Genomic DNA, 24,500 nt, shown 5'->3' with positions numbered 1-24,500 from the left:
ATAATAATAATAATAAAAAAATCAGAAGGAAAACAAAACCTAAAGTGAAACACAACCTTTCACTTTTACTATGTGCTGCCTGGAAAACAGGCTTTGATGGAGAACAGCTTTTGCTGGAGGTAATGAAAGATCTTGTTTCCCTGTGCACTGCCAGCATTCCCTTCTGCTGCTTACAAGGAGGGACTCTGGTACCAGGGGTGACCAAGTGCAAGAGCTGGCAGAGGGAATGGGTTTGCATTTATATGGGCTTCCTCTCCTTGCTTGTGACCTCAGCTTTCCAAATGCTGATGTCAGCACTGCAGTTGCACACACCGTTCTCTTCCCACCAGGAACCCAATTAACTGGGAATGGAGGATTCTGCCTGATTTGGCACTTCTGGAACAGCTCCCTAAAGATCCTGGAAAAGCACAGGAGCTTTGCTGGCAAGAAATAAGAGGATGAATATTGATGTGAGGCTGGTGTCTTCGTGCCTCCAGTTCCTTGGAAGAGACCAGCAGCTCCAGAGATAATAGATTTCTATTATCCAAGAAGTGAAGAAAGATTTCAGGTCAGAGGAAAATGAGCTGTTAAAGTGCCAGCTTGAGGTTGAGGGCTTTCTGCCCAGATCCCTGACCTCGTGGAGCTTCTCCTATAGTGTCAGAAAGCTCTATGAAACAAAGCCTGCAGAACCTGGGGGGTAGGGGAGTAGGGGAATGAAGGTCTCAGATGGGATTCATTTCTGCTGGCAAATGGCTGCAGAGCAGCCACATCTATGCCTTGGCTGTGTGCAGCTCCATGCCCTGCACCTGCATCCTCTGACCATGTCACAGCCAACCCTGAGCTCCCTCCATCATATCTACCACAGTGGCTGCAGTGGTTCACTGAACTCAAACTCTTTTTCAGACTCAGTACTCCACAGAGCCCCCTTACACCTCATTTTGCTCCAAGCGCTGCTTGAATCTTTTGGATTCCCATTACTCTTTCCAGCCTCAAAGCAGACAGTTGGGTCACAAGCACACAGTGCACATCCAGATATATGCAAGCATCTGCAAGAAGCAGTGGGGATGCTTATGCAGCACACGTGTGCTGAGAATCACCAGTCTCAGCCTGCAGATGTGCAGCACTGATAAGCACAGCCTATCTATGGCCACTGACCTGCAGCTCCATGGGCAGGAGCTGGGTCAACCTGGCAAGAGTGGCCCTGGGAGGCAGCACTCATTAAGAAGCAGACCCCAGGAATGCTCACACTTTGGCCATTGCCATGTTTGGTTTGGAAAGACTTTGTGCTATAGAAGCCTGTTTAAATGGCACTTCCCAAACACTCCCAGCCAGCATGGCCAACCAGCAAAGACAATTCAGTGTCATAAACAACCCAAAGAGCCAAGGATGTGTTCCCATGCCTGAAATGGGCAGAAGACTCAGTTGTGGTGTTTCTGACACTGCTGTGGTGCCAGCTCTGTTGCAATGCTGGCCGGCAGACACAAGGAGGTGGGCTGCTCCGAATGCTCCCATCTGGCTTGTGCTGTAGTGTGAGGCAGAACTGCAGCATCACTGCCCTGCTCATACCAGTGCCACTCTGTGAGCTCACCCTGACCCACGGCAACAGCAAGTGAACTGGGAAAACAAGCCCAGGTATCAGCTTAGAGTCAGCACTAAACAGCAGCCCCTTCAGACCTTGCCTATACCAAAACACAGCTGCAGAGGACCTGAGGTATCCTCACACTCAATGAGGTGCTGCTAATTACCTCACTGCCTGTCTTGCCCCCAGAAGAGAGCTGCGGAAAGCAATAATACACAGCAGAGCAGAACTGGCTTAGGATGGTCTGGTGCTGCAGATGATTTATGTTTAGAGTTGGGCTTGGCAGGTGCTTTTATGGATGCTGGGTTTTCAATTGTATTCAACCTGTCCCAAAAATAATGTAAACCATCCAGCTTTAAGCCTTGGCCAACTGTTAACTAATGCTGCTAGGAAAAGCTCACAGCCCTCCTCCATTTCCAGGGAGGTAGATGGAGTGAGGGCTGCTGGAGACACAGTGCTGGCATTGGTCAGAGACAGCCAGTCACTCTAATGTGGTGTGCCTGACTATGTGGGCTGATGGGAGGGAAGCATCACAGCCTGATGGAGGATCTGACCCCTCCTGGTGTCCAGCCCCACCACTTTCCTTTCCTTGTGAGACTTTGAATAAAGGAAATCATAAATGCTGACGTTCCTGCTGATAACAGGGCAGGAAAGCACCCAAGTGATGTGACACACAGAGGTAGGATGTTACAGGACAGCACCCACCAAATCCAAAGGGATGACAGAATCCATGGCACAGCCCTGGGACAGGAGCTCTGCTTGCTGCCTTCCCTGCTATCCAACAGAGCTTTTGGGGCTCACAGAGCATGGCTGAGGTGAGCACACCAAGGGTATTCACCAGAGTTATTTATTGCGGTATCCATCAGAGATAGACATGAAGCATCACAGGGCAGAAAATCAGGAGGTAACGTTCATCTTGAGAAGAAACCTCAATCTGTTCTCATTCTTATGGGCCACTAGCAACGTGCAGGTGCTGCTTCCCAGCCTGTGCAGCCCCGGCACACTAAGGCAATGGGGAAACCATCCATGACAGATGTGATCTCAAAGACTTCCCAGACTGCTTAGGCCACGGGAGTTCTGCTCAGCCACATCAAGTCTTAACAAGCCTTGGCAAAGGATGATGCAGGTGCTACGGCCTTGCCAAGCTCTGCCCTTATGGGAGCAATGCGTGGCCATTAACAACACCGGACCTCATCAAAGCACGTCACTGCGCACACCGTTCCGAGCAACTTCCAGATCATTCCTTCAAGCTGAAGGGGCTCTGATTGCCGATCTGGGTTAAGGAAGAGGAAACCACTCAACCTTTGTGATTGCTCAGCTTTGTGCCGAGCCCATGTGGGCACCTCCAGCAATCCACTTCTGCAGCTCCCCTGCAGGCAGCTGGGATGGAGATGGAGAAGCTCCCAGGCAGGTTGGTGAATGTCTCAGATGTGATCTGTGAGCAGGACAGCCAACCCTGCAGACCAGGTGTGTAGAAAGCAGGCTGGAGGTGAGACACACTGCTGCCCAAGCTGGAGGGATAACAGTGCCCAGCATGGAGCCCCCAGAGGGGCTTGGAGGAAGCTCGTGATACCTTCACAAACATGAAGGAAGCGGGCTGGCTCTGTGTGGGGCACAACAGTTGTGGCCCCAGAGCATCCTCCACCCTCATCTCCATCTCATCCAGCTCTGGGCTGGATGAGAAGTGCTGTCCATGGAACACAGTGTGCTGCATGCAGTCTGCCAGGTGGTTTCTAGCTGAAAGCCTGTTGGCAATGCAGTGTCAGAGTGTGCCCCAAATGGATAATCTTGCCATTTCTTCTCAGCACACTTACACAGTGTCTGAAGGCTGCAGAACTCAGCAGCCTGGATCAATGGCAGAGGATGTGATGGAGTCATACAGGCACAACACACATATTAGCTTATAGTAATCATTCACTACAGACATAGCACCTGCCTGGAGCAGTCAAGGTATTAAACAACGTGGCAGCCCAAAATCATGCTATGGGTCCCCCCAGAAATGGCCCTTTGTGACAAAAGACTGCATTTCCCAGTCTGTGCCTGCTGCACCCACATCAAGGAGGGACTGCTGAAACCATGTGGGCAGCTGCAAGTTGCAAAAGCATTTCTTCTGGCTGTTAAGTGGATGCCTTCTCGCCCCCACGCAGCCCACAACAGCTCACCTTTTGCACCAACAGCTTCCCACTGGCCTCGCCATGCACCCACACACTTTGCATTATCTGGCATGCAGCGCTGCCTGCCCCTGTTCTGATGCACTATCAAAGGCATCCGGAGACGTTTTGATTCTTACAGCTGGGGGTAGATGGAAAAAGGGTTGGGACATTTTTGTGCTCTGAATAAAGGAGAGGGGGGTCACCAACTCCACGAGGTTGAGAAACCTGGCAAAAGAAGTGTCAAAGCAGGCGGAGCGAGCTGCACCCAGAGGCTGAAAACAGTCCCAGCCCAAGGATTCAGGTCTGGCCCAGCTCTCTGAATGGAGCTTGGGACCCTCCCTGTCTCCACTTTGCTGACAAAGCGGACAAGGGAGGCAGTTCCTAAAGCAAAGAAAGTTTGAATTCCTCCAGCCCATTACCTCATGGCAGTAAATCTTCCACCTCTCTTTCCCAGTCACTGGTGAAGCCCGTCTATTGTCTGGGGAGCCCGGCTGTCTGCCCCGGCACAAAAGGGAGAACAATCAGTGGGCTTGGGAAACACAGGATGTACTATAAGAGAGAAGAATAAAGCAGGGAAGGCCAAGGAGAGCTGGGTGGGGAGGAGATCCCCACGAGGCAGCTCCAACCATGGATGTCTGGCTTCAGGACGCATCCAGCCTTGCCTGCCTCGTGCAGGTGTTACTCAGGCTGGATCTGTTCAGCTTAATGCTGGGGCTCTCAGCATGGAGGTTCTCAGAGGTTGGGATGCTGTGCCCACTACGTCTTGTGAGTAGGACTCCTCTGCCTGCTTTGAGATGTTCTGACCTTCAGCACAGAGGTTGAGGTGTTTGTGTGGGTAATCCAGGGGACACCTGGGGTTTTGAATACCTCCCCACCTGGGATGTGGCCGTGCTCCTTGAGGTATGGGCAGACACCTTCCCATGACTGGGATGGTTGCTGGCAGCCTGATCCTGCATAAACCATCTTCAAAGCCATGGCCTGCAGTGCTCCAGGTCCTTTCCCTGCCCATAAGGTAGAAGGTGGCATTTCTTCATGGCAGTGAGACACTGAGCCCTCCCCAAGAGCCCAAGCTGATTCAGTGCTCTCATTCAACTCTAGCCTCATATTTTTTTTCATCTTGTGCATTTCAAAAATGCAAAACATTTCTGGAGAAAATTGGTGGTTGTGTCATTTGCCACCCCCCCGAGTTTTGGACTCAGCTCTGGAGCATTAGTCTTCCACTGCCCCAACAGACTGAGGCACAGAGAGAGACAAAGCCCTTTTCTGTGTTGTGCCTTAGAGCATGGCATGACTCCCATGGGCCACCAGTATATGGAATGTTGGGAAGGGAATCAAGGCCACAGAGTGATGTGCTAACCCAGACTATTGTGGGGAACGATGGCTGATGGACTGATGGAGACCTCAGTCATGTTAGCAGGCTCCACAGGTGCTGTGCAGATGTTCTTCACTCCCTCGCTATCTTGAGCTGCCACAAACCAAAGGCTGATGGTCCTGCAGGAACTCTGAGTGGTCCCCACCCTGCTCTGGTGGTCAGCTGGGCTGGGTCAAGCTTCCTTTGATGGATGGGGTGTGAGAAATGAAGCCGAGTGTGACCACAACCTCTTCATTTGCCAGTGCCCCAGCAGAGAGCAGCACAGAGTTGGGCTCCTGTGTCCCCATCTGGCATTGCTCTCCACTTCTCAGTGCTTGAAATGTGAAGAGAAGCCTGGGCTGGAGATGGGGATTTGGCCACAGAATTAGGCAATCCAAGCATCTAGACCTTCTCGCATGGAAACCAGTGTTGTGCCCTGAGGACAGCAGGGTGACACGGACTCTCAGCTGTCAATGGGAACTGCCTTTAGCTTTTGAAACTTTGCCTCTGTTGGAGAGCTGAAGTCTTGTGCCCCCTCTGGTCCCTGCTTACAGGAGATCTCCATGCTGCTGGAAATGGAGCATGTCCCACATGGGATGAACTGAGGTGGTGGTCATGGGAAGGGCATGAAGTGCTAAATGGGCTCATGGGAGGTTCTTTGGTCTTCCTTCTCACCTTAGAATCATAGAATCACCAAGGTTGGAAAAGACCTAAAAGATCATCCAGTCCAACTGTTCACCTATTACCAACAGCTCCCACTAAACCACGTCCCTCAACACAACATCCAGTCTTTCCTTAAACACCCCCAGGGTCAGTGACTCCACCACCTCCCTGGTCAGTCCATTGGACACCAGAGATGCCCATCTCTGGCTTTCAAGAGTCTTACTTGCTCACAGAATGATTCAAACACTCTTTTATCTTAAAAGAGACATCACATTTTCAAGCCAACCCGTGTACTGCAGTTCCCTTCCAGCAATGGCCGTACATTCTGAACAGATCCGACCCATCTCCAAAGTTCAGACCAGCCTCAGCAAACAGACTTGAAAAACATCATCCTGATTATTGCTACTCACTCCTCCAGAGGATGTTCAGACCGAAATCCACGTGGATTTCTGATATTGAGTGCTGGAGTCAGGTTGCAGGTGATGGCCCTTGGTCTTGGTTGCTGCTGGGTGACAGGGCAGGGCTTCCTGGGCACAGAGGAGCAGGTGTGGGATATCTGAGCCAAGCTGGTGGCTGTTTGTTCTGCCAGTGCTCAGGGGAGCAGGCTCCAGCATGTGTTCTTGGTAAATAAATGAGATTACATCAAGAATACACCCAACTCCTATAATTTACTTTTCATCTTAACAAAACCAGCCCATCATGACTCTGGATATTGCCTACTTGCTTGGGCAAAAGGGTTAACAATGAAGAATATTGAGTTTCTTTTGTTTGCGTTCTGAATTCTGAGCCTTAAGAAGCTCAGGAAATCCCTTTTTCAAATGAGAGAGCCTCACTTCATGGTGTGAGTCCAAGAGCTGTTTTGCTTAAAGCTCTAAGGAGTGTGAAGGTCTGGCATTGCCACCAGCCACCCATGCACTGCCACCTGTGCCCTGTAATCAACACTTGCCCTGTTCCCTACCAATTGGTCTTCCAAACAGTGACCTGGGACACTGATATTGAATTCATGGAGACAACCACTGGCACTTCTCAGTGTCTGGTGAGGATGGGGCTTAGGAAGTCCTGGAGACAGCCAAGGTCAGGAGAGGGCCTTTGAGCACCCAATGGAGCTGTGGCTGTCTCTGTTCATTGCAAGAAGAGGGACCTCATGGCCTTTAATAGTCTTCCAATTCAAGCTATTCTATGATTCTATGAAGTCGAAACCCAGATCTGCTGCCATGGCACCACCAGATTAAAGACAGCCCTCTCAGCCAGTCTTGATGCCTTCTGCACCTCCATCTTCCCTCCTTACCATCCTGCTCTCCTCCCATGCTGTAACACTTCTCAATGCCAGAACGCTCCCAAGGACCAGCATCAATGTATGCTGTACTGTCCTTGGTGGTGATGTTCTGAATTTGCACTTTGTGCATTTTCTCTTCCACATGAAGAACTGTAAGAGAAAGATCCACTGCCTTCCCTACCAGCACAGCAACAGTCAGAAGGGACTCAGAACTGCTACACAAGGAGCCCAATGACTGTGCTGTGCTTTCATGGGCATTGTGCCTACATCTGCTGTGACATACCTGCCTACAAATCCTGCAAAGGCAACAGGGCTGGGGGGAACTGCTGCCAGTGGAGGAAGCTTGGAAGTGTGTGATCCCCCTGATTCCAGTCTACGCGTGGGATGATCCACTAGTCCCTCCCTTCACTAAACCCTTGAGAACCTTTGGAAACAAGCAGGATTGGGTTTGTGGAAGACCCTGCTGCTGAGCCACAAACAATCCAGGCAGTGCAAGGTAAGGGCGCATCACTGCTCAATCACCTCCAGCACACACACGTCAGCAGAAAAGCTTCTAAACTCCAACCACACGTTTTCTGGCCCCTGGCCAGAGCTGTCAGAATGCTGATTTCAGCTTAAAGTGCCTTTTCTCCAAAAGCAGCAGCCCTTGGATCTGCAGGGTTTCAGCTGCTGTCCGGGCTGGGCCTGCAGGAAGGCTGAGGGCTTGGCTGCAGCAGCACAGCTCCCATCCATGCCAGACCATCCTTCCGTTCAGTCTGAGTCTTCAAAGGAGTCTGCACTATTAATTTTGCTGTCTTCCCTACCACAAGCTGTAAATCTTCTGACAGCAGGGAGAAGAAAGCAGCGAGCTCAGCTCTGCACACAGGAGGATGCTCCGGCAGCATGGCACAGCTCATCCTCCTGCACCACCCTGCGGATCCTGCCCACAGCACCTCCTGCTCTGAGCCCACACCTCCAGCTCTCACACTGCTGATGGCTGCCACACCTCAGCATCTCCCCCTCAAATCCCACCCCCATCCCCCCATCCCGGCAGCCCTGCTCCATGCTCTCATCTGGCTGCTGCTGTGGTTGGAGAGGAGCATCTTCTGGAGAGCTCGCTGCCCACATCTCCCCGCTGCAAAAGCAGGACTTTGTTTTTTCTGCTTTGTACTCACTGGACAAAAATGTCACGGCTTTTCCCACTTTTTCTATTGCACTTCCAGCATTCACCGCAGAGCTCTCTGTCCCTTCTCACCCACTCAGGGCCCTCCAGAAACACCACTGCCCTCAGCCCAGCACCTCCCAGCATCACCTGCCACCAGAGGCAGCTGCTATCACTGTTGGCTCGCAAAGACAAGAACAGCTTAAGGAGTAACGAAATGAAAGGTCCCCCTGGCACTGCTGCCTCCATGCAAAGAGCCGTACAGATAAATCTTAAGGAACAGAAAATCTGCAGCAAGTGCTTTCCTCCATCCCACCACAGGGAAATAAACTCTGTGCCATTCGCAGTGCTGGGCAGTCACTGCCTCCTGCTATGCTGGGACAATGCAGCAGTACAAAATGGAGCAACGCAGTGTGCTTCTGGTGTGGAAAAGGTTTTGCTTTCCAGATACACTGATGGGACATCAAAGCAAAGCTTGGCACATTGGCACCCTTTTTTTCCAGTGATCTGTGGAGGCAAAGGCTGCAAAACTCTGAACTTCTTTGTATTTTCACAGCATCCCTTGAACGACATCATCCTTCATCCAAACGGACACTCTCAAACACATTGAATTACTTCCATGTTAGCATCCTTGTCACATCGCAGTCCCTCTGGGTCGGATGAGGAGCCCCATTTGCAGGGCTGTCTGAGCTGCAGGTGCCTCCTGCTGTACAGTTCGGTCTCTGTGAGTCCAACAGGGTTCTGTCTCAGCCAGGAGAGGTTGAGGGTTGGAAGACGCCACTCAATGCTTCACAACTCAGCTTTTCCAGTGGAAATTTGAGACGTCCTGGCAAAGAGTGCGATGTTCTGAAGGAAGTGTTCAATTTGAGGAGAAAAATGCATTTTTCCATTGACAAAGCCCTGAAAGAGAAACTCCTTTCTCTGTCTCTCCCATGGGCAGGCGTCAGCCCACAGCACTCAGAGCACTGTCTGAGAATGTGATGGCAGAACCTTGTGCTTTGGGGCCAGCTTCCCTGCAGGCCCCTCGGGGCAGCCTGCATTTCACAGCACTGCGGTACCAGCAGGACCTGTCATTGCAGCAGCTCCGTTTTTGGGCACCATGACCCCAGATGTACCACGGCATGGAAACTGTGCAACACAGACATCCGTCAGAGGGTCTCTGGCCAGGGATGGACTGAATGGGAGGAAGCAGGAAATGTGGGATAAAGCTCTTGTGAAGTTATTATTGTAATAAGGTAAGGGAAGTGGGGGAGGTGTTGGTGGGGCCATTGGTTTTGCAGCCATTCCACCAGCAGTTCCCACGTGGTGAGAGCTCACTGCACCCACAATGGGCTTAAAGCCCCCAATGAAGCCAAATGCTTCCACAAAAGTGTTTTCCATCATGGGAACCACTCTGAACACCAGCAGAAGGAACAGCGGGGGAAGAGGTGGCAAAAGGAGTATTTCCCTAAGCTCCAAGTCAAAGGCACTTGGAACCAGCCAGGGCAGTAAGGCAGGACCTGCCCGACTAACCAAGGAGAGAAAGGACTCGGGAGCAGTGCTAAGGGCCAATGCTCCCATTTCACAAACCTTTCTCTCTCTTTTGCTGCCTCTTTTCCAGGCTCTGGAGTGTGAACCTTAAAGACCACGTATTTTGGTGTTGAAGGTAATCCAGGCCTCTGATCCTCCTCTTTAACCCCAGAGGACCCACAAGTGCAGGAAATGCACCCATAGCCCTTGATCTTGGAAATGAGATGGCAGCTCACGTATTTACAAAGCTGTCCCTCAGAAGTCTTGTAATTTGGGAAGAGCATCCCCAAAGAACGAAAAGAAAGGGAACGTTTGGACCAGAGGCAGACACTCTGAGTGCCTTTGAGCCCAGCTCATGCACTTAGCTTGCAAAAATAAAAGAGTTCTGGGTTTTTTTGTAGAGATTCATTAGATTCCTTTTGTAACAATAATGCAGGACAACAGCACTGCTTTTTGTTGTGGGGTGTGAACCAACCTGAGCAGACTGTAGGCTCAGCGCATTGGAGCCGTCACAGACAATGTGCCAAATTAGAGAGGTGAAATCCTGACAGCTCTTCCACCGAATCCCTGGGCTTCACCTCCCCAGAGGCAATGGAAATGAACCCTGAGAAATCACAGACTTGGCCACGCCAAAGACAGTTACTAGGTTGCAGCGTTTTATTAGCTTCATTAACTTTTATCACCAATTAATTAAAGACTTCACCAAATGATCTCCCCATTCCTGGAATTACTGGAAGAGGGGACGTTTGAACCTCACCACCGTTTGGATGCCTACAGCGCATGTCTACATCTGAGCTAGTCTTGGGTTCCCTTTATAGTTCCACAAAGAGGGGCTGATCCTTCTGCAGTGGGATTCACCCTACCCACACTGGGGGTATAAATCACACCCCAGCTCCTTTGAAATGCCACCATCTCTTGTGACTTCTGCCTGCTGTGATTCCTGACTGAGGTCCATTTCTTGGAGAACACGTTGTGTCCTGTTGCTAACAGAAGAGCTATTCATCGTCGCTTATTGACTTTAAGGCAATGAGTAAATAAAGAAAATAAGCTCTGAGGTGATGGTTAGGCTGGTAGTGTTTGGATGACTGGGTAGATGCTACCCTGCTTCCAGAATTTCCATAGCATTATTCCATTCACTTATCTGTACGGCTCTCTGGACCGACGAGTTGAGGTCCATCAATGCTTTCACTCTCTGTTCCATTAAATTACAAAGCAGCAGACTGGGCCAGGCTGAGCACTGGGATTACAGTCCCATCTGGAAAAATCAAAGGAAGTCTTTAAAGCCCAGCCAGATTTTCATTGTCAGGAGTCTCCAGCCCCATCAAAGGAGAGGCAGTCTAGACAAAACACCTACAAACTTCGCTCTGAAAAACGGAGCCATTGTGGTTTTTGGGGAGGGTGAGGGGGGCTTTCACAGTTTCTGCTCAGATCAACCAAATAAATTACACCTTTGAGCTCTTTCACTCTTTCATGAATCCTCACGAAAAAAACTTTTGAAAAACCACTCCCCACCTCCTGGTCTGCTCAGGGATCCTCTGGAGTGTGAAATCCAAAAAAGGACTGAATTCTGAGAAGGTTCACAGACAGCACTTCATTGCTTTGGGAATAATCCACACTGAGCAACTCCCGGAGACCTTCTCCTCCTTCTCCTTCATTCCAGCAAATGCCAAAAAGAAGCATGGACACATGATGGCAGATAGAAGCATGGACCCACTGAATGGCTTGGCTTGGAAAGGACCTTAATGATCCTCTTATTCCAACCCCTACATTACCAGAGGCAACCCCAGAACTGCAGGGATGCCACACAGCTCCCTTTCCATGCCAGCCCGCAGGCATCCTTTGGGCTAATTAGAGCTGCCTATAGCCTTCTCTCTTTCTCTCACGTTAATAGGCACGGCTTCTGTAAGGAGCATCCCAATCCTGGGGAACCCATCTCCAACAACCCTATTGCTAGATGGTAAATAACGAGATGCTCATATTGCCACCCCAAAAGCTTCCTACTCTCAGCAGCAAACAGCTCCTCAAAGAGCCCTGATCTGCCTTTCCTGTGTTAGAGATCTTGTTTCTTTCTGGAAAAACACTCTGCTTCCATTCTGTTCTGTTTTCAGTGGTTGCTTTTGTGGAGAAGCTTAAACCCTACAAATCCACAGCAGTAGGGATGTCATGCATGCTCTGAGTGTGTCAAATGGGTTATTGTGGTGTTTTCTCCTTGTCCACCTTCTTATAAAGAGGAACAGACTAGAAGCATTTAAGTTGGTTGGAAACAGGGAAGCTGCCGCACAAGCAGTCGCTGCTGGCAAAGCCTCAGCAACCACCTACATTGTGGGGGCCAGGAACTCCTGCACACAGGTAGACCACGAGCCTGCACATGGATGGACCATGAACACACACACGGGTAGCCCTGACACAATGAATGCCCACTGAGAGGTCACAGCACTGACTCAGTCTGTCTCCAAGATCAATCTGGATGAGATGGAGGAGGAGAAAGGAACGCAAAGTGCTGGAGTAGATCCACCCTATCCAGCAGCTGCCAAAACACCCTGGCCAGTATGGCTGATAGATCTCCAGTCTCTGTGCTGGGCTGGCCTGCTACATCCATGATTTCCAGGGCTTGCATCTCCCTCAGCAGACTGCAAGGCAGGAGTCAAGTGCCAGCACCATGCAGGATAAGTGCAGGATGTCCTGAGAACATTGGGTGCAGGCTGTCTCCATTGGGTCCCCTCCATTGGCTGTTAATGAGTGACCTTCCTCTGCCCCACGCAGTGCCCTCCAGGTAGAGGAAAGAAACTCACAGACAATGTTGTTGCTGAGAATTTCAGGGTAAAAGCAGAAACTTTTGACAGCAGGAATGAGTTGGAGTGGCTGTACTCCATGGAAGTGTGGGAGCTGTGGCATCTCTGCTGGTGGCTGTGCTCTGAGCAGTGCTGTCACACTCCAGCAGTGTTTCAAATCCATCCCCCTCTATTTGTATGCTTTGGACAGATATTCTCCAGTGCAAAACTGCTTGTCTGCTTCAGCTGGAAGCTGAGATGTGGAGGGTTAAGAAGCAGGTACAGGTTGAAGAGTTGGAGAACAGTACCTGGAATGAGCAAATAACCAGAGACAGAGCAGATGAGACAGACTCATCTCTAAGCTGATCTGTCTCCACATTTTTGTAGGAGGCAGAAGAGCCAAAGGAATGTGCAGTCTGCACACATCAGTAATAATGAATTGTTCCATTGTGACACTTATTGGGAAGAAGGTTCATTAATTATGAGGAGGTTTTACACGGTGGGGGGTTTAGCCTGGCTATGGCCAAGATCTATGGGCAAGCTCAGTGTTCCCTGATGCTCTCCCAGATTGGGAAATAGTAGGCAGAGCTTATGCAAACCTCCCACCTCTGGCTGCCATATGCTGGACCGCAGCCTGCGTGCTCCATGCTGCCTGCACTCAGCTCCCAGCACTGCCCCAATGCCCCACAGCAGAGACAGCCATTCCATCCTTCCTCCCCACAGACCCAGGCAGGGCACTGACCCTGACATTGCTCTGTGTGAAGAAGAGGGAATTCCCAGCAGCCACATTTGCTCCCAGCTCCCACAGCTGCAGGACATGGAAACCTTTGCCGCCTGTTCATGCTCCAGCTCTGCTCCCTCCCCTTTCAGATGGGGGTCCATGAGTGGATGACCCCAACACCTGTGGCCCCATCTAACTGTGAGAAAGGCACTGAAGTGTATGGGGCACATCTGGAAATCAGATGCCCTGCAGGTGACTCAGTGGCACTCCCTCTGCTCATGCACTTCACCTGTCCTGTCCAGACAAGTTGCAGCAGCGTGAGCAACAACTGAAAGCCAGCAATATCCCAAGATGACAACATCTGAGAGCCCACACTGCTGGAAACAGCCCTTTCTGAGGGAAAGCGTGGTGGGCACTGAGCATGGAATTCAAAGCACACGGCTTCTTCTGGGGAGGAGTGGGGCAGGGCTGGGAGCTGAGCCCTCCTGCTGGGCAATGGGAGCTGCACAGTGGTCGAACTGCACTGGCTCTCCATGCTCCACGGCTGCTCTGGTTTGGGTCCATGCCCTGTTCTTGTGCATCAGATTTTACAAGGCATGTGGAGTAACAAGACCAGAACACAAACATTCTCAGGAAGCCGTTGTGGTCAGGCTGCCAACAACCTGCTTACTGCTATCTGGTGGCAAGTTTTGCTTAACAGCACTGCATGGCTGTACCCAAATCCCAGTGTTGGGGCCATGATCTCCACTTGCTCTGCAGGTGAGGTCTGTTTGGAGTGCGATGTGGCACTTAGGATAGATCTGTTCATCCACCTCCATCAGGCACAGCTGTAACACTGAGGCTGGGTATGGTCCTGTCTCTGATGCCAGGTATCATTCTGGCTTTGGTGCTGGATGATGCTGGGGACCAAAGAGTACCCAGCTGTGCTGCTCAGCACTAATGGGGCTTTGTACCAACCGCCCCCTACATCACCCATCCCTAAGCCCACCTGAGAGCCAGCACTTTGTATGCTGGAGGGCTCAACCCCCACAGCCTTATTTGGGGATGGCAGAGATCAGAAGGAATGTTGAAAATGTCCCATGTCTTTTATTTATTCATTCATTTAGTTTTCCTGCAGCAACTTCCCTGGCACAGCTCCTCCTGCAGACAGCCTGCAAAGCAACTGAGCTTTGGGGAGTGGGGTCTGCATACAGCCCTCCTTCCATGACAGCCCCACTGCTCTCAGTGCGTGTAGCTAACCTGCCCCACTCCCCCATGCAGGCAAACCAAATCCCAGCCTGAAACTTCCTTAAGACACTTCCCATCTTTCAGGATCTTTTGGTGCTACTTTCATCTCCAATCCACGTATCGCAGCCCTATAATAATAATAGTAGTAACAATAATAGCAATAATAACAGCGATAATAATAATACCTTCTGCATGTACGTAGCACCTTTCATCCAAGGATCTAAGTCACAATTACAGCCCCACACATTCCTGTACATTACAGCCCTATAATTCCAAGACTCCTCAAGTATCCAGACTTCAAAGGGAGTGTGGATTTCCCCTCCAGCCCAGTCACGGTGCCCAACACGTCTCAGAGGTGTTTCGAAGGTGTCTTGGCAGGAGCTGGGGAGAGGCAGGAGAGCTCTGAAGCCAAAAGGAGCCTTCGTGGGTTCCTTCCTCCCCTCTCCTGGCCGCTCTCTGCTCTCCCTGGGAAGTCGGTGCAGCCATGGGATGTGGGGGTGCTGCTATGGGACAAGGGGGTGTTCCTATGGGATGTGGGGGTGCAGCTGTGAGGCTCTGTGTGTGCAGTGGGATGCAGACAGGCAGGAATGGCACCGGGAGGCCATTGGCACTGGATGACATCCAGGCTGGGAACCCACAGTGGTGGATTCATCTAAAGTTTGTGCTCCACTGAAAAGAAGAAAGGAGTGAAAGCTCTTACAAGGGCTGAGAGGTTTTCAAATAACCCAAAAGTTCTCCTTTTGGGGTCAAAGCAAAACATCTCAGGGATACCCAAAACAAATATGTTTTGGTTTGGTTTACTTTTAATTGCATGGGAAACCTGAAGAAAAAAAGAAAAATCTATTTGTTTAATGCAAGCCAACCTTTCCTCCTCCTTTTCTTTTGTATTTTTTGTTTAGTCAAAGAGGTGAAATAGCTGCTATTTACACCTGTGTGATCAGGGTGCTCAAAGCAAGGCAGCTTCCTATAGTAAACAGGTGAGCTTGAAGACAGGCTGCTGGAGCTCTGGCCGAGCTGCTGGGTTCAGGGAGCAGTTCTTGCCTCCATGGAGCTCACCTGAGTGGGACCACAGCAGAGCAATGCCCCGAAAGCCTCACCCACTCTCCTACCTGAGCTGCTGGTTGGGATGTGTGGCTGTGGGTGGTGCTCCATTTGCACCAACACCCCACAGCCGACCCCAAAGGGATGTCCCCATCCTCTGTGGTCATGTGCTACTCAGGGAGGTGACCTCCCCCTACGGGGCTGCTCCGTAGGACTCCCTGCTGCTCCTATGGCCCTGCAGGCATTGAGAAAGCATCCAGCCCCGCTCTGCCCTTTGCTCCTCCTCCTCCCCTGGGCTGAAGCGCTGCTTCTGTGCCTGCAGCACCGACCTACCCGGAGCCGAGGGGGAGCAGCGGGGAGCGGGGTATAGCAGAACAGCGGAGGTGGTTCCCCGCTACTGGAATTCCTTCTCGTGTTCTCCATGAGAAATAGGAGCTGAGTTTTCTGTCTGTCAACACCAATGCACGCAGTTAGGAAAGCTGTACTGAGGTCGGGAAGTGCCCAGAACAGAGAAGTCTCTCAAAGCTGTATCGTATGGGATGCAATGACACCCAGAGCCATCCCTACACCAGTAACACCCCAGGAAAGGCAGACCGTGCCTCACACCCCCCTTACTCAGCAGAGATGTCCCTCTGCACAGCCCCGATTTGAATAAGGGGCAGCGTTACTAATTGCTGCCTCACGGGGATGCTGAGTGCTGGAAACTGCTTTGTCTTCCCGGGGTCCCGAGGCCTCTCACAACGAAATGGAGGGGGTTCCTCAAGCAGGGCAGCAGGGAAGTGTTGGGGGTCCCACCGTCCTACGCAGCCCCCAAGGAAGCGCCGTGCTTCCCTCTCCCTCCTCCACCCTCCTGCTGCTCCCTGACCCAGGCAGGTGCAGAGGGGGAGAGGCATTCGCAGCTCCATCACTGCCTTTTGGCACCGGAGCCTCTGCCAGAATCAAAGCGCATTTCAAAGCAAACCCTAAACTCCTTTAATCGCCAGCGAGAACTCCTCCTGCGCAGATCTAAGGGCCATGAGCTCAGTGTTTTCGTTGCCCCGGGCAGATTTATGAGCTTATTCTTCACGGAAGGGAGGGAGAGAGGGGAGGCTGTGGCGTATTGCTTAGCCCGGGGGGCGGGCAGGGAGGAAAAGGGGAGATGGGGGGGAAGAGTGGGGCGACTCCACGGGCTTTGGGTGCGAGCAAGGACCGCGATGCCGAGACCCAGAGCCCGGGGAGGATGGACGGATGGCAGCTCCGTGCGGTGCTGCGCTATTAGCCGTGTCCTTGTGCACGTTCGTTCCGTGCTGCCTTCATCGGCGCGCTCCTCATCCCGCACACCTGAGTCGGCAATCCCTGCCAGCTGCGCAGGAGCGGTCAGGGGAGGGCTGAGTTCTCCCCCTCCTGCAGAGCTGCCGGCGGTGCCCCATCGAAAAGGGGACATTGCCGACACCCTGCGCCCCCAGAAGCCCCGCAGGGAATGGCTCTGCACCTGGGGGTGGACTCAGTGATGATCTGTAGCACTACGGCCAGCTGGGGGCTGCACAGGACCCAATGAGCCGCAGCAGGGCCCTGATCAGAGACACTGTGAGCACTGTTGGACCCAAACTGTTCTAGCAGGTGGTGCTGAGAGGCAAAAAGGAGCAGAGATTGTGACAGAGGGGCTGGGAGATGGGGAGGAGGAAACAGGGAGAGCCTCCAAGGACCTGCTGGTTTCCACCTGGCTGGAAATCCAGTCTTCAGCTGTACCTTTCCTCCCAACCCACCATAAAGAGCCAAAGAATCAATATCAAGTGTCTACCACCACCATTAATATAGCGTGTTTGAGAAGCGTCAGGATGTTTTGCTGGGCACAGCATGAACATTAAATGGCTGTCAGGTAAACAGCCCATGAGCAGGTGAAAATATGGAAATGGAAACTTCTAAAGAAGAGCTTGGGAGAAGCGAAAGCTCTGGAATTCTCTCTCAGTATTTCTTCTATTCCATCAACACCGATCTGCACGCACTAAGCATTTCCTTCCCAGTGAAACAACGTGTTCCATCCCACCCCATCAGCTCTTGGTGCAGCTCTGGGGCTGAGCCCCTCTTCTGTGGCCCCACAACTCAGGGCAATGCGGGTCCTGCAGACCCCCAGACGGCTACAGAATTCCAGGAGGGTCTCCAAACGTCTCTGCAAAGTAAGAAGGGCCCCGAGAGCCCCCGGCCCCGCTCTGTTAGAGGGGAATGAAAGAGCCACAGCAGTGGCCAACGCTGTAACGGGGTTGGGTCGTTAAGAGGTATTAGAGATACTCGGAATGGGTGAGGCAGCAGCAATAGTGCCGTCCGCTTCGGTGAAGCAGGGGCGGAGTTCTGTTTTCATCCCCCGCTCCCCTCCCCAGGGCTGGTACCGGGTATAGGGGCGGATGCCCCCCCAGGGCAGCTCCCATCCCCGGTGCTCTCACCTCGCTGCCGTCCTCACCCGTCAGCCCCCAGAGCAGCGATAGGCCGAGCTGTGACATGCAGCGCTCCGGCCGCATCCCTCGGCTCTCTGTTCTCCGGATGCAGCGGGACGCGGTGCGGAGATGCGGTGCGGAGATGCGGGGCAGCGCCCGCCCAATCCCGCGCGTCCCCGCACGGCGGACGATCGGCTGTCAGTGGCGCCATCGTGTGTGCGGTGCTGGCGGAGGTGGCAGCCGCAGATCCTCCACCCGCTTCGTACCGGGAACACCGTTCATAGGCAGAAGGCTCCGTGTCCCCGCACCTCCCCACCGCGGGGTAATGGGGACGGAGGCAGCGGCTGCCTGGAGCTCCCAGCGCGGGGGGGAATCCCGTGTGCAAAGTGCTCCGCGGTCCGCTCTGCTATGGGAATACGGCTTGCCTCGCACAGCTCTCCCTTTGCATAATCTATAGTGAAATTCACCTTCTCCTGCCCTGTTTTCTTCCCAGCCGCCCACCTGCACGGTACATAAAGCGATGCCCTCGGGTGAACGGGAGCTCTCACTTGGCCACAACGCGTTTTGCAGAGCCCCTCGTGGACTCAGAGTGCGGAACTCCTCCAGAGTAGGAACTGCATCCAAGGACCGGCCCGAAACACCGGGATGCCACACGTGAACACCTGCCCTTCCTCACACATAGCAGCAGCACACCTGGCTGAGGAAAGCAAGATCCTTCTCGACCTGCTGCATTGCGCTCTGCTGATAGAAGCACCAAGCATCCTCCCCAGGGTGCACCATTACCCAACGCTGAGCTCTCCCCCCCGGTCATAATGTGGGGTCGTTCCTACCCCACCGTCAGACAGCACAGCTGAGTCCAGCTTTCAGGCTCCTCCAATCCCTGCGGGAGTGGAATCCTTTGGGGTATTCATACCAGAGGGGAACGGGAGATATTGAGACCATTAGAAACCTTTAAATCCAGACACAGAAAGAAAAAGGGGGCTGAGGGAAGCACCTAAAACACCCGTAGGACTTCAATGTTTATTTCAAAGAGGCAATTTGGGCACAGCTGATGGCTCAGCCCACCCCAACTACGTGAGTTATCACACCTATGAAAGAGTTTGACAGGAGGGATCCCAGAGCAGCTGGCAGTCCTTGCTCTGCACCAGCGCTCCGTTCTGCCCTTATTACACAAGTTGGGTCCACACAGCAAAGCAGCCCCGGAGCAACCCGTGCAGAACGACGCGGTGCAAACAGCGGAGGGGCGCGGGGGTGGGAGGTAAAAAAGGGGGGGGGGGGTGAGGGAGGTCTGCTTCTGCTTGGCAGCTCCTGGAGGAACTGCTGCCTTCCTTTATTTTCGACTGCTTCATTTTTGTTTCCAATTTGCAGAGGAAATGTCATTTGGGTGAAACCTGGCGCAAAGCTCCAAAGCCGGAGGGTCCGAGAAAGCGGCGCAAAGGGGGAAAAGAAAAAGGCTGTACTTACAGGTAGGCGGTCAGAGGGCTCAGGGCGGAGGGGACCTCGGGCAGCCCCAGCTCGGAGCAATCCACCGACAGCGCGATGCCGTCCTGCTCGCAGTGACACTGCGCCGGGCACGAGGGCACAGAGCCCGGCTCTGCCGCTCGGACGTGGGCACAGCACGCCAGCAGAACGCCCCAGAAGATGAAGCGCTCCATCCTCAGCACGCTGCAGGCAGTGGGGAGCCGGGGGGGAGAGCAACCCCACCCTGAAAGCTGCACCGAGGGTTCGCCCCGGGGCGCTCCGTCACCGCGAGCCCGACCTGCGGCAATGGGGAGAGCGGTGGGGATGCAGCCGGGGAAGGGAAGGCATTGTTGGATGATTTTGGTTATTGGGTTTCAAGGGCTGGGCAGGGGCGTGAGGCGCTCCGATGGGAGGAGTCAAACCTTCTGCTCTTTCCCTCTCTCTCTCCCTCAGAGCTGGCAGGAATTTCATTCAAAGGGAAGAAAGGGGGGGGAGGGGGGAGAAAAGAAAGGAAACCTCAACAAATAAAGCCGTGTTTTTAACTTCGGGAGCAGCGCTTATTTTGTAACAGAGTTTTTTTGTGAGAGAGCAGTGCAAGTGCAGGGGAAGGCAGAGCTGGAGCACGAGCAGGGACGCAGCAGCACCCAACGTGCACTTCAAGCGCTTCAGACTTCGGGACGCTGAAACCCAACCCCAGATAACGCCTCTGTGACTGCGCCGGCAGTGAGGAGGTCCGAGTGAAGCCGGGCTGAGTTCGAGCTGCTGGGTCCTGCCCTGCTCCTCTCGCCATCCACGGGGCAGAGGCTGGGGGAGATGCAGGGTGTGGGGCAGTCAGTGCCGTGGGGCTGAGATCGGTGGGGAGGCTCCAGTGCGCTCTGACGGGCTGCGGGATGTTGCGCTATTAGAGATGCTCATCGAACCGAGGTGTGAGCTACAGCCACGCTGCTCAGAGAAGAGCTTCCCTCTGCTTCCCCTCGATGGGGCACGGGCAGAGAAAGGAGGACCCTGCTTTTGGTGGCTGTGACCCACAGAGTCCCCCCTCTGGCTGTGGCCTTGCTGAGGAAGATGTCACACTGCAGCTGCACGCGTTGGGAGCTGGATGTCACAGCTGCTCATCCTGACAGGGTGCTTTTGTTTCCAGCAATAAAAGTCTGTCCTAACTGCTTTCCCCATTCTCTCAGGTTAAAAGAGGTGGGAGAGTTATATGGGGTCAAGCTGCAAAGTGGGGGACTTAAAACATCCAGCAGGGCTGAGGTGTGATCCCTCATCCACAGAGGTCTATGGGAGTCTTCTCCCAAAAGCTCTGCTCCAAATGGAGTTTGGGTCTGGGGCTGATGCACAGACCCTGGCAGAGAGCAATGCAGGACCTGAGAGCTTTCATGTGTCTATGGCCAACCCAAGTACATCCCTCTGGGGTGGAAGTTCCACTTCTCAGCTGATTCTAACTGCAGCTGCTGTGTGCTGTGAGAGGTTCCCTGGTTACAGGCACTGGAGCTGCACATCCAACTCACTGCTATGAACATGAGGGGATGCATTCCTGCACAGCATGCCACGTCTGTGTTGTCCTCTAGTGGCAGTTGTGGGTTGGGAAGATGGGATGAGCGCAGCTCTGCAGTGAGCTGAGCTGCCTCTGTGCATTCGGCAGCCCTCAAAGCACCCCACTCCTCACAGAATGCTGCCAGAGCTGGGGACAGTCCCAGGCTGTGACAAAGGTGAGGGTCACTGGGCCATAGGGCTGCAGGCTGCTTGCTGTTGCTTTCAGCAAACCACCAGTATGCCTTCTGCCCTGTAGGCAAACTGTGCCCTCTGTTTGTTCCATGCTATTTCAGGGGCTTGGGATCACCCCAGCTTGTCTGTCGGCCTCCAGTCCCTGCTGCAGCCCATGAGATATTGGCTGCTCATTACTGTCACAACTGAGTCCTGCTGGGCTGCACACTAGAGAGGACACAAGAGCCATAATGCCAGGAATGCTGCAGGAAAATAGGCAGTGCCAGGGCTGGGTGGTAAATGCAAACCCCTGCAAGCAAGCACAGAGCCCCAGTGCCCAGGGTCAGGGACCTGAAGCTGTGGCAATCTCAGTGTGCATAAGAGCAGGGTGTAGAAGTGAGCCTCAGCATTTGTCCCATTTGACTGTCCCAGGAGGAGCTCCCCCTCCAGTTCAGACCTTCCCATCCAGCCCCAGTGCTTCCAGGATGAGAGTGGTGCAGTGGCTGATGATTGAGGATGTTGGAGATCCACGAGCTGCAGTGCCTGTGCTGATATGGCTCAGGTGAAAGGGAAGTGAGCAATGGGCAGCCTTACAGTGCTGCATACAGCTGGGGTAGTCAGCCCAGAGTATCATGGAGGTGCTCAGCAGTGCCCCATTACAGTGCTGGGGCTGCCGGGCTCTGTACCTTGGAGGGTCACATAGCATCAGCACCAGCAAATAGAGCTGTGGGATCCTGAAGCTGAGGTGCCCAGCAGGCCCCATGGCCCCATGGCTGCAGATGTGTGTTTGGGGCCCTGCCCTCCTCTTGCTCAGCAGTGTTAATGCAGTGAACCCCTGCTATGAGAGCAGGAGAGGCCCAACCAGAAGGGGTCCTGCTGGTCTCTGGGGTCCTGGCCTCTGCAGGGGGCTGAGGGAGGAGGATGGGGGTTGGATGCTGAAGGATGCGGCACGGGGCAGAGCTTGCTGGGCGGCCAGTGCTGGAGGCTTTGTTTTGTGTTACTGTTTTGTTGTCTCTCTCTCCCACTCTGGGTTTCGTGGCTCTGAGCTGCAGGGCTGGAAAATTATTCATCCTGACCGCAGCTCCCACGACACCCTCTGGAAGCAGCTGCGGCTCCAGCAGTGGGTGGGAGGTCGTAAATTCAGCATTGCCACCGCCTCGGCCTCCCAGCAGCTGGGATGTGAAGCAGAGAGATGCAGTCGCACTGAACTGAGTGAAACCTGCTGACCAACTTGCAGGACAATTCCCTGCCACGTGCTCATCCCATCCAAGTCCCTTCTGGTCCCTCTAAGCTGTGCTGCAGCTGCAGCTGTCTGCAGGTTCACTTTGGCTGCCAGCTCTGCTTCATTGTCTTTGTGCTGCCAGATGGGATTGCTTGCTCCTGGACTTCTGGAAGCCCTGCAGACTGCAGCATGCCTCTCCCACCGTGGGTTTCCCTTGGTTCCCTACAGCCTGCAGTGAGCAGCTCCAGCAGTAATGCGAGCAGGCTGTGCATCAGCTCTGCCTTATGGCATGTCCCTGTGCAAGGAGACCCATGAGAACTGTAGGAAGCTCCTGATGCAACACAGTAAGACAAGTTACAAGCATGTTCCTTCCCAGGGCTGTTTATTGGCTGTACCTAATGCTGATCCATCAGCCCAGACAACGCTCTGCTCTACATGCAGTGGTGCTGCAGAGCTCAGCACTCCCCATGCTGGGGCTGCCCACTCTCCACCCAGTGCTACAGCCGGGTCAGCATCCTGGGCATCAGCAAGCCCAGAAGGTGGGCAGAGGGAGAGCATCCCACCTCCCATCCTCAGCAAGGCAGAGGAGCATTGCCTGAGGCTGCCCAGGTGTCCCCATGCTGACAGTGGGGTGACAGTGCCAGGTTGAGTCCCCCTCTTGCTGCAAGGCTCGTGCTGTGGCAGGAGCCACTCGGTGCTCCCACTCAGAGGGCAGGATGCTGCTGGGAAGCACCAAGGGGCCTTAGGGCTGCTTCTGAGTGATGATGTCCCGGATGCAGGTGTACAGGAACATGTACTGATCCTAAGCAAGAGAAAGAGGGTTCTGGGGTCAGGGCACCAGCATTTTGCCTTACTATTATGTAATTAACCAGCAGGGTGATGGCAAAGCAGGATTCACTGTCACAAGTGGTCCGTGACTGCTCTGTGCTACCAGAACTATCCAGAAAGGAAGCATCAGGCACAGAGCTCACCATACCACCCTCATCTCCTTCTGCTATGATGCACAAACCACTCCAGAATGCTGCTGGGTTCCAAAACCCCTCAGAGAAGGGCTGGGGAAGGACTGACTCCTGGCAGGGCTCTGGGAAAAGCAAGCTGTGGGGAAGGTAAAGGGCTGAGCTCCGTGCACAGAGCCCAGCGGCAGGGCAGCTGCTGTGGGTTGCAGTGTCATGGAAGCCAGAAAGGGGGCTGTGGGCCCCTGAGCAGCTTGCTGATATGCTGTCTGAGCTGCAAGTCACAAGCAGACTCTCCCTCCCCAGCAGCATCAGGCTCATTCCGGCTGCATGGCCAGGGGAGCCAGATAGCCCACAGTGGCTGCAGTTTTTCAATGAGCCTGTTCTGATTGGGAAATCTGCAGTGACAACCTGAAGCACAGCCCCGAGGATGTGTGCTTCAATATCCAGTGGTTACCCATAGCCATGACTCAAAAGCTCATCTTCATCCCTGTGTGGTTATTAAAGCAAACCCACACGACACCACCGGGGATGAAGGCAGCATCCCACTGATGGAAGATGCTGGCAGCCACACAGCACAGGGTTGGGGGTCCAGCCCTGTTTCCCCTTTGCTGGCCAGCATGGAGCACTGCCTGCAGCGAGGTGGGGGGGCAGCAGAACTGCACCCACTCTGAGGGGCAGCAGCTTTGTGCATTTATGGGCACATTGTGTCCTGTTCAGTGAGAGCACTGCTAGAATACAATGGAGCTCTGGTGTCAGGCAGCAGAAGCAGTGCCCTCCTCCAGCTCCATGTGCGTGGTTCACATTAATGAAGGAAGCAATTGGTTTTTGCAAGCAGCTCTGCAACTGGGAAGCCCCAGAGAGATCTGCCCCAGTTCTCCTGTCCTCTGCAGGGAGGGTTTCCAGGGATGCTGCATCAGCACGGCAAATGGAAGCGTTGCCAGAGGGCATCTGTGGCAGCAACACCCATCAGGAGAGTACACCAGTGTCCCCTCCTGCCCGCCTACCAGTGTGGGGGTCATGAAGCAGCAGCTTCTCATCAGCTGGAGGGTCACCCCATAGACATCCACAGTCCTCTCTGTTTTCAGCTGGTGCAGCAGGCAATCCAGGGCAATCAGTGTCCCCATCTGGTTCTCACCACCACTGCAAAGGATGGAGGGGGGGGTCACTGGTGCTGGGTCAGGCTGAGCTGAGTCTGTGATAACTGCTCCGGGTGGCAGAGAGCTCTGCACTGACTGAAAGGTATGACAGCCCACAAATGCCATCAAAGAAACCTGTAGGCACAGCCAACCTGCCCCACCAAGCAACAGGGAGATGTGTGGCACTTGGGGACAT

General features: G+C 53.5%; 2 protein-coding genes and 1 long non-coding RNA gene across 3 annotated transcripts in view; 1 reads left to right on the top strand and 2 right to left on the bottom strand.

Moving 5' to 3' along the window:
• Nucleotides 1–19,477, bottom strand: part of LGR6 (leucine rich repeat containing G protein-coupled receptor 6) — a 70,737-nt gene extending 51,260 nt beyond the window's left edge. The window contains exon 1 of the mRNA XM_072355915.1: nucleotides 19,287–19,477. Coding sequence (XP_072212016.1) covers nucleotides 19,287–19,477 — 191 coding nt within the window. The remainder of the gene's footprint in view (nucleotides 1–19,286) is intronic.
• On the top strand, nucleotides 18,888–19,515 carry LOC140262134 (uncharacterized). Its single transcript, XR_011905814.1, has 3 exons — nucleotides 18,888–19,080; nucleotides 19,191–19,288; nucleotides 19,380–19,515. It is a non-coding gene; the product is annotated as an uncharacterized lncRNA (long non-coding RNA).
• A 3,064-nt stretch (nucleotides 19,516–22,579) lies between these two features.
• LOC140262020 (receptor-type tyrosine-protein phosphatase V-like) overlaps nucleotides 22,580–24,500 on the bottom strand; it is a 28,756-nt gene continuing 26,835 nt past the window's right edge. Inside the window, 2 exon segments of the mRNA XM_072356097.1 lie at nucleotides 22,580–23,014; nucleotides 24,173–24,308. Coding sequence (XP_072212198.1) covers nucleotides 22,955–23,014; nucleotides 24,173–24,308 — 196 coding nt within the window. The 3' untranslated portion in view covers nucleotides 22,580–22,954.

Source organism: Excalfactoria chinensis, chromosome 23, assembly GCF_039878825.1.
Source record: "Excalfactoria chinensis isolate bCotChi1 chromosome 23, bCotChi1.hap2, whole genome shotgun sequence".
Classification (NCBI taxonomy): domain Eukaryota; kingdom Metazoa; phylum Chordata; class Aves; order Galliformes; family Phasianidae; genus Excalfactoria; species Excalfactoria chinensis.
This window is presented reverse-complemented; position numbering and strand designations above follow the sequence as displayed.